Here is a 9,998-nt window from a genome sequence, read left to right as displayed (position 1 = left end):
CATTGTGTAGAGAAAACTCTAAGCTTTCCAAATATGTAAAATTTGTAAAATTTGGCCAAGTGGATTTGAAACTATGAAATTTTGAAGTTGGCACCAGTTTGCAATTTTTCTCTATTCTGGAAATTTGAGTTCAAATAACTGGGCTGGCGGGAAACGGTATTGCCCCAGGGAGAGGAAAAAAAGTTTGGGCCGGCCCAGCTAACGTTTCACACGCAGCGGGCCATCTGACGAGGTAGGGCCCAGGCGTCAGCGAGTTATTAACACCGAATCGGTACGCATCGCTGCGGGCCGTAGGATTTAAAGGAGGATCGACGGCTATCATTCGTCCTCGTCCTCGAGCAGGAGCGGCGAGGAGCTAACACTACCGGCGGCAAGGGGGTTGCGATGGGCGGCTTACCGGCGTCCAGCGAGGTCGGCGAGGAGGGCAAACGGCGTTGTCGACGAAGGCGAGTCGAAGGAGGGTTGCGGCGGCTCCAGGGGTGCTCGGAATTGTCGGCTTCGTTGAGCTGCTGCAACGGCGGACTCCGGTGAAATTGCGGCGACGGTGAGCTCAATCGAGGTGGAGAAAGGGTCTAGGAGATCGAGGAGAAGGAGGGGGAAGCTACTGAGGTGCTGAATTCGTCCAGGGGAGCCGGTATTTATAGGGGCGAGGGTCGACCGAGGGTTCGGAGCAGGTCGTCGTCGACGGTGAGGCTACAGCGTCGCAATGATGTGGGCGAGGGTGTGGCTCGGTTCCTGAGGTCATGGTGATCACGACGCGCATCCAGGCGAGGTCAGGGGTGGGCAGGAGCAGGCGGCAACGTCATCGGGTGCTGGCAGGCTGTGGCGGACGGTCGTCGTCCGTGACGACGGCGACAGTGCTCCGGCAAACCAATGGCGATGTCCAGAGGCTAGCTAGGGTCCTGGCGAGCAAGTGGGTGAAGGGAGGGGTCGCGAGGTGATCTGAGGCGACGAGGCGAGGAGGTGCACTGGCGCGCCCGTGTCCATGGCCGTGCGCGTGCTGGCGAGTCTGGACGCGGTGATCACGTCACGGCCTGGCATGTGTGGTCTCCTCCTGGGCCAGGGCGTGCGCCAGCAAAAGCAGGGTGAGGTGAGAGTCCTCCAGGACATGGTTGGGCAGAGCTGAGGTGAAGGGAGAAAGGGGTGACATGGGGGTGACTAGGGTGGCCGGCATGGCATGTTCTAGGATTGTTTATGCTTTTCTTTTGGTCTCTGAGGGCTTGGCACTGGTGTGTGAGGTGAGGCCAGGCTAATTGACATGGTGGGCAAAGTTGGAGAGGCCTAGGGCATGTACATTTCCTTATTTCCAAAATTATGTGACATATGTCATGGCCTTGTGTGTCCTTGGGCTAGGCTTGGTTCATGATGAAGATGCCACTGCTAGGTGAGGTCATTTAGAGGTATAAAACAATATTGATGATCACAAGAGAGAGAGGGTGAGGTGGTGAATAGTGGTTGCATAGTGGTTGTACTTCCATATTATCTATGTATACTTCTCTATCTCAAGCCATTGACTTCTCTTGTATGTAACTTTGACCAATTTGCTGCATGATTGTGTTCTAAATAAGATTTGACACACATTGGTGGTCTTGGTTTGAATTTTGGAGGTGGTTTGTGAAATTTCACAAGATGGAGGGAATCTAGAATTTGTTTCAATGTCTCCACTTGCCAATTCTATTCTGGTCAACCTGGTCAAATTCAGCACTAGTGGTCAACAGCAAAGTGGTTCCTCTTGACATGGTCTTGGATGACATGGAGAGAGTTGGTCAAGGTTGGTTTAGGAAAAGTCAAAACCAGAAGTGCAAAGTGGTGAAGATAATATAAATGGGCAAAGTGACCATTATCTTATGTGAGTTGGAAATTGCATTTTTATTTGATTTGATTCTGGTTTCTTTGATGCATTTGTGTTTGTTATTGATATATAAGAGTTTTACAAACAATGGCACAAGCCAAAGTGGCCTTGGTTGAAGATTTGCAAAAATGGCTAAATGTGTATGTGAGTGAAAATGGGGTTTTCTCACTATTTGATTTCTCTCCTTTTGATTTGATTTTTCTTCACTCCAAAGTGATTCTTATTAGTTTAGGAACATTTCCAAACCATTGAAACCATTCCAAATGGTCTAGCTCAAAGATTTGCAAAATTGGCCATAACACATAAGAGGTGATGTGTCAATTTTTCTTATTCTTGTAATTTGTTCTCCTTGCTTTACTTGGGCATTGGTTAGGGTCCATTTAGTGTTAGGTTAGGTTTAGATATGGTTTCACACCATTTGGTCAAGGTATAAAGTCATAGGACAAGAATTGGGTATTATGGCTATGTGTCACATATGCCTCTATGCATATGTTGCATTTGATTTTTAATTTGACTTGGCTTGACCCAATTGATGGTGTTGAGTGTTGAAATGGTATATAGGAGTGATCCAACCATTCACCAAAAGTCTTAGGGTCAAGATCCTCAATTTCACAAATTTGCTATTTGCTCTCATACGCCTCTATGGCATTATTACTTTCTTTTTAAAATCTTTTGTTTCACTTTGGATTGGGTTTGAGAAGTACTAGATAAGGTTTATGAAGGTTTTCCAATCCTCTAAATAAAGTGGAAAAGCCTATGGTAAAGTTTTATAAAAATAGCCATAGGCACATATGCCTCTTTCTTATTTAAATTCTTTTTATTTTATTTTAACTTGGATAGTCAAAAGGGTGTGAGGTTTAGGGTTTAAGATTATTTCAGAAACTAATTTAAACAAGCAATCATGGCAATAGCACAAGAATTAAACAAGATCTATATGGATCAACTTAATTTAATAAAAGTTTTTGTTGGTTCCAAAAATTTGGAACTAGGGAAATTCATTTTGTTTGTTTTGAAATTTTTGGGAGGGCAGAGCTGAGGTGAAGGGAGCGAGGGGTGACATGGGGGTGACTAGGGGTGGCCGGCATGGCATGTTCTAGGATTGTTTATGCTTTTCTTTTGGTCTCTGAGGGCTTGGCACTGGTGTGTGAGGTGAGGCCAGGCTAATTGACATGGTTGGCAAAGTTGGAGAGGCCTAGGGCATGTACATTTCCTTATTTCCAAAATTATGTGACATATGTCATGGCCTTGTGTGTCCTTGGGCTAGGCTTGGTTCATGATGAAGATGCCACTGCTAGGTGAGGTCATTTATAGGTATAAAACAATATTGATGATCACAAGAGAGAGAGGGTGAGGTGGTGAATAGTGGTTGCATAGTGGTTGTACTTCCATATTACTCTATGTATACTTCTCTATCTCAAGCCATTGACTTCTCTTGTATGTAACTTTGACCAATTTGCTGCATGATTGTGTTCTAAATAAGATTTGACACACATTGGTGGTCTTGGTTTGAATTTTGGAGGTGTTTTGTGAAATTTCACAAGATGGAGGGAATCTAGAATTTGTTTCAATGTCTCCACTTGTCAATTCTATTCTGGTCAACCTGGTCAAATTCAGCACTAGTGGTCAACAGCAAAGTGGTTCCTCTTGACATGGTCTTGGATGACATGGAGAGAGTTGGTCAAGGTTGGTTTAGGAAAAGTCAAAACCAGGGGTGCAAAGTGGTGAAGATAATATAAATGGGCAAAGTGACCATTATCTTATGTGAGTTGGAAATTGCATTTTTATTTGATTTGATTCTGGTTTCTTTGATGAATTTGTGTTTGTTATTGATATATAAGTGTTTTACAAACAATGGCACAAGCCAAAGTGGCCTTGGTTGAAGATTTGCAAAAATGGCTAAATGTGTATGTGAGTGAAAATGGGGTTTTCTCACTATTTGATTTCTCTCCTTTTGATTTGATTTTTCTTCACTCCAAAGTGATTCTTATTAGTTTAGGAACATTTCCAAACCATTGAAACCATTCCAAATGGTCTAGCTCAAAGATTTGCAAAATTGGCCATAACACATAAGAGGTGATGTGTCAATTTTTCTTATTCTTGTAATTTGTTCTCCTTGCTTTACTTGGGCATGGGTTAGGGTCCATTTAGTGTTAGGTTAGGTTTAGATATGGTTTCACACCATTTGGTCAAGGTATAAAGTCATAGGACAAGAATTGGGTATTATGGCTATGTTCACATATACCTCTATGCATATGTTGCATTTGATTTTTAATTTGACTTGGCTTGACCCAATTGATGGTGTTGAGTGTTGAAATGGTATATAGGAGTGATCCAACCATTCACCACAAGTCTTAGGGTCAAGATCCTCAATTTCACAAATTTGCTATTTGCTCTCATACGCCTCTATGGCATTATTACTTTCTTTTTAAAATCTTTTGTTTCACTTTGTATTGGGTTTGAGAAGTACTAGATAAGGTTTATGAAGGTTTTCCAATCCTCTAAATAAAGTGGAAAAGCCTATGGTAAAGTTTTATAAAAATAGCCATAGGCACATATGCCTCTTTCTTATTTAAATTCTTTTTATTTTATTTTAACTTGGATAGTCAAAAGGGTGTGAGGTTTAGGGTGTAAGATTATTTCAGAAACTAATTTAAACAAGCAATCATGGCAATAGCACAAGAATTAAACAAGATCTCTATGGATCAACTTAATTTAATAAAAGTTTTTGTTGGTTCCAAAAATTTGGAACTAGGGAAATTCATTTTGTTTGTTTTGAAATTTTTGGGATGTTACACTCTTAAAACCCGAATCAGTATGAATCAATGTGATGCGTTGGATTAGAACATGATCTAACGGCGCATGGTCATCGTCTTCTCCGACGAGAGCCCGACGGTCTGGCGGCGAGCCTAGGGGGTCGGAGGGCTAACCAGTGGTCCGGCAAGCGGCGGCGGTGTTCAAGGCGAGGTTGTCGACGACGAGGAAGAAGCGTGTAGCAGTGGCGAAGCTCGAGGTGGCCTGGATCAACGGCGATTTCTCCAGGGCTTCCGCGGCTCCGATCGTCCAATTGGGGCTGCTCCGGCGTCGATTGGGGTAGCTAACGGTGCGAGGAGAAGCATAGATGGGAGGAGAGGATGGTGGTGTGCTTGGATTGCTCAGGGGAGCTCTCTATTTATAGAGGACCAAAGGTGCTGCGGGGCAGGGTTAGGGTCGACCATGGTGCGGCAGTTCCGGCGATGTAGAGAGCTAGGCGAGGGTGCAGGGCTGTTCAGCGTATCCAGGCGAAGCTATTGGCGGCGACAGCGCGGTCGGGCGGCGTCTGGTTGGGTCACATTGTTTCCGTGTCTGCCGCGGCGGCTACGGGATCTTGTTCATCGTCTCCGGCCGCGGCGGTCCAGGATTCGGGTCGAGCGCGTGTCTGGCGCATCCGCGGTGGCACGGCGATGCTCAACGCGTTCAGCAGGGGTCCAGGGCGAGTGTGTGCTGGTGGGGCGGCGCGTGGCCAGAGGTGGTCTGCGGCGTGCACATGCGCGACGCGAGCGGCATGCTGGCTTTTCTGGGCGCGCGATCTCCGGCGATGGTCGTCGTTGTGCTTGACAGTGGCGTTGCTAGGGAGAGGTAGGGAGTCGTGGTGGCGAGCTTGGGCACCAGGGCCATGGCAGGGAAGGAAGGAGAGGAGAGGAGATACAGCAAGGTGGGGTTGCACATGCAAGCTATGCTTGGCATCTAGGGTTCCTATGCTGGCATTTAGGGAGAGAGGGAACCAGGGGACCATTTGGAGTGAATTGGGGCAGTAGGGTTTGCCTAGATCACTATTTCAAATAGTGTTTGCATTGTTCCATAATTGCAATTTGCAAAATTTGCCCAATTTTGGTTGAGTTCATATTGTTGCAAAATTTGAAAATGGTGTATTTGGTTAAGTTGTAAATGACCAGAGACAACCATGTGTGGTGGTGAAGTTTTAAAATTCAAAGAATTGCAAATTTGCAAAGTTGGAGATTGTTCCACATATTAAAAAGTTCCAACTTTGCATGAGCATAGCATTTGATCTAAATTGAATTTGACATGGTGGTCTTTATCAAAGTTTTTCACCTTGATGTGCTCTTGGATGAGGTGCAAAGAATTGGGAAAGTTTAGTTTGAAAATTTTGAATTGCAAGGGCTCAAAGTAGGGATCAGACTATAAATGGCAGATGTGACCATTATCATATGTGATCCCATTTTGAGTTTGAATTTCACTTGATTTGTGTTTCTTTGATTCCAAAAGTTGTAATAAGTGTTTAGTAACATTATTCAACTAATGGTGAAGACCAAAATGGTCTAGGGTAAAAATTTATAAAAATGGCATAAACCATATGTTAGGGTTTTAGGGTTTTTATTCTTATTTGATTTCTTTCTCTTTTTGATTTATTTGGTTTGTGATCTTCACTTGATCACATTAGGGTTTTAGGGTTGATCACATAAACATAGTAACAATCATCATGGCATATCACTCAAATGCACAAGTCCTATGCATGGCACTATATGCAAATAAAAGTTTTTGTCAGCTCTGAATTTTGAATCTCTGGAATTCTTCTAACTTTCTTTTATTGAAATTTGGGATGTTACATATGTTTTAACTTTAAAATCGAAAATAAATATATTACTGTGGCAAACTTAACTATTATAATTCTACAAAAACAAAAAATAGTTTAAGATGACCGCATAAAAAAATGTATAGACACACCTGAAGATACAAGGCAGACCTGTAAGATGTAAGAAAATGGCGGGCATTGGCCTAGTATTTTACTTCCCATTCTTCTTGCAGAATATGATGTGATTAACGAAATACACTGTCTTTCATTTAATTTAAAATCCCTCAGCTAACCATGCAACCAACCATTGCCACGAAAATCCTAAATAAACAATATGATCCTAGTGAGAATATTGCTGTCGCCGCCCCTTGCCATTGTTGCTGACGCCCTTGCGGATGGAGGGGTTGACGTCCCCACCACGCACCGGCTGACCACGGCTGCCGTCGGAGAAATGGACTTTCTGCGAGTTTGCCTCTCACGGATCTCCCTCAGCGTGACGCCTGACGTCCGTACCATCACCCTTGGCCCCTTTGCCAACTTCGGCACCGGAGACGTTTATAGAGCCCTGCACTCCTCTGGGTGCATCGTCCCCGGCCAGGACATCAACTGGGCCAGCTTCGCACCGCTCAAAGTTCGCGTTTTCTTCTGGATTTTACGCCTCCAGAAAACCAGAACTCGCTCGCTGCTACACCGCCTCGGCTGTGTGCCCTCCCCCGACTGTCCATTTTGCCCCGGGCATACAGAGGACGTGTCGCACTTGTTCGTCTGCTGCCCCCGCCTCCGTCCCCTATGGAGCATCTTCTCCCCCTCAGGGAGTCTGCACGCCGGTGCTGACCTGCCATCTCTCCTGGATGGCCTCTCCGAAGACCTGCCACGGATGCACGTAAAAGCGCGGAATACCGCCATCCTTGCTCTCCTGTGGTCGGTGTGGAAATCTCGGAATAGGATGGTCTTCGATGCGGATCTCATGTCTAGTACCCAGGTGGTTGCCATGGTCATTACCCACCTCCGCCTGTGGATTGTCCGTGCCTCTACAAAAATCGACATGGCCGCCCTTCTAGCCTGGTGTCAGTCCATCTCCTAGCTTCTCCCTGCTGCCCCTCTCTCCCTCTGTAATATCCCTATGTAATCCCCCCTCCTCCCGTACCTCGGGCGCGGTATGCCGCCTCAGACCCCCCAGAGTGCTGAGCCGAGGTCCTCACACTAATGCGGGGATCGCCTTCCCTGTAATGTTTGGCTTTTTATGGAATATATGAGTTCAGGTGGGCAATCGCCCCCCGTTGTTTTCTCAAAAAAACAAAAAAAAAGCTGAGGCGATTGTACCTCCTTCAATCTGCTACAGCGGAAAACAATCTACATTTTTTGTAGTGACCTTCTAGAAGTTTTCGTATAACCAGTCTCTGGTGGTCGCGTCTATTTAGCCGGGAGACGGCCGATTGTGCGGCGAGGGAGTGCCGACAGCGGCTCGTTGATCGCTGAGCCACGTGCTTGGCCCTGGTTTACTCTTTTTCCTCTTTCCCATCGGTCTGATTCAACGATTCCTCAATCCATTAGATGGTTTTGTCATCCTTCCCAAATTCGTTTGATGTTCTTAGTCGATATGCTTGTGTAGTTTAGGACTGCATATGACATCCATAAACTAAGCTCAGTTTTTCAGATCTCGTTCTGGCCGCCTTGGGGGCTGCTGGTTGCCGATCTGGCTGGTGGTGCTCTCCTGGTGTGGCGGCGGTGCGGCGGCGTTTCGGCTCTGGTTTCGATGGGCTCTCTGGCCGTCGCGCTTGCGGGCCAGGGCAGGGGCCTCCAGCTTTGTCCCAATCCGTTTGGAGTGCCCGACAGCCACGGGGGTTGTCGGCTTGCAGCTCTTGTTCCTCGTGAGGTGGCGGCGGCGTATTTTTCCCACCTCCGCTCTCGTTCGTCGGTGCTCTGAGCTGGGACGCCAGGGCGGCGGCCCTAGAAGGTGGGAGTCATGTTGGTTGACGGGCGAGCCAATGACTCTGGTGACCACGACCGTGAGGGCGGCATGGTGGTCGGCGAGTTGAGTGTTGTGGGGTAGATGGCGATGACCTTGCCAAAGGGAAACCTTTACCCCTTGGGCCACGGTGGCGGCATCCGCGGACGGCGTTCCCTTGCTGAAGGCACCATGAGGCTAATCTTTGTCCCTCTACTTTCTCTGGGTGAAAACCCAAGATCCTCGGATCGGGTGGTGCTGGCACTCCGGTGTCGTGCTCTTCTTGAAGACACCGTCTTGGAGCCTACAGCTCGAGGCTCTCCGATGGTTGTGACGGAGGTGATTATTCGGCGATCTTCAGCAAGGCTTGCTCCATGCCCTTGCCTTGTCGAGCTTCCTTGGTGCTGCTTTTCGGTCTGTGAGCAACGTGGGTTGGTCCTCGGTTGTGGTCGGCTTCAGTGGCGGTCCTGCGACGGAGTTGTGATGTTGACGGCACGCGTGAAAAATGGCTCGCTCTCGAGTGAGCTCCGGTCCGACACTGTAGCTTCCAGCTCTGCTCCGAGTCCTCGTTGGACTTTTTGGATGCTGTTGGTCGCGCTTTCGGTTGTATCTTCTTGGGTAGTTCGTGTGGGTGTGTGGTTTCGATATGTAAGCTGGGTTCAACACTTTGTATCGTTTTTGTTGTCGTGGCTTTGTTAGTTTAAAGTTGGCCACTTGTCGTGTCTTTTATAAAATAAAAAAAAGACACAGAAGCAGCAACATTTTCCAAGAGACAAAAGTGCAATAAAAACAGTGTTTAGGAAACAGCAGCAACATGGATGAATCGACTAATTCTACTTCCGCTAGCAGCAGCCCGCTCCATCGATCCCCGGCGCCTCCACTCCCTTCCATGTACATCTCCCTTCTCCACTTATCCCTGAGGCCGCCACCCCTCCCCTCTATCTTCTACTCTCTGATCCATCATGGCTGATGGGAACAACAAACCAGTGGTACCAGTCAGGTCCATGGCAACAGATATATGGCTCCCGGCTCAAAAGAGCCACACCCCGACCATGGAGGCACAAAGCAGGCTTCAGTGACCGGCGTGTATTGGTGGTGGAGGTCAGAGACGGAGGTCTGGCCAATGGCGGAGGTGGCCGCGAGGTCAGGTTCAAGGTTCGCGTCGTTGTCCATGTCCAGAGATTCATCTCCTTTGTTTAGCGCGAAGACGACTTCTTGTGCCGTAATGGGAATCGCCAAATCCTGCGGCCACTCCTCGTCCCAGATTAACCCCTCCCCTGGGTTTTCTGAATCGAGATTCAGGCGGGTGCCGGCTCTATACATCTCTGAAATTAGAAAAATCCCGCGATCTCAAATCGGTTTCGGACTAATGGGACTGTCTAATTTACAGTCAGCTGTTTTTCAATTCATTTACACTCGTTTTTTTTGGCCAATAACGTGTGGCCACGTCATTTGTCCCATTTCTGTTTCATTCAAAAGCGACTCCACAAAAACAGTTGTTTTCCCACTCGTTTTCTCTTTCAGTCCTCAAGCTACCCACGTGTGGCCTAACATGAGCTTCACATTTGGGCCGAAGCCTCATTCTCTGGTGGGCTCTGTTTCGTGTGTGCAGCCCAACTACATAAAAC

The 9,998-nt window shown here is 47.1% G+C and overlaps 1 protein-coding gene across 1 annotated transcript; it reads left to right on the top strand.

Annotated features, from left to right (window-relative positions):
* Positions 1-6,873: 6,873 nt before the first annotated feature.
* On the top strand, positions 6,874-7,506 carry LOC139839342 (uncharacterized). Its single transcript, XM_071829392.1, has one exon. It carries the CDS (start codon positions 6,874-6,876, stop codon positions 7,504-7,506), a length of 633 nt encoding a protein of 210 aa, XP_071685493.1.
* Positions 7,507-9,998: the final 2,492 nt, after the last annotated feature.

Source organism: Lolium perenne, chromosome 4 (genome assembly GCF_019359855.2).
Source record: "Lolium perenne isolate Kyuss_39 chromosome 4, Kyuss_2.0, whole genome shotgun sequence".
In the NCBI taxonomy this organism is placed as follows: domain Eukaryota; kingdom Viridiplantae; phylum Streptophyta; class Magnoliopsida; order Poales; family Poaceae; genus Lolium; species Lolium perenne.
Note: the sequence above shows the minus strand (reverse complement) of the source record. Positions and strands in the feature narration are given on the sequence as shown.

What these genes read in the sequence shown, in the direction of transcription:
- LOC139839342 (XM_071829392.1), top strand. Translation starts at nt 6,874, where the DNA reads ATGGACTTTCTGCGAGTTTGCCTCTCACGGATCTCCCTCAGCGTGACG.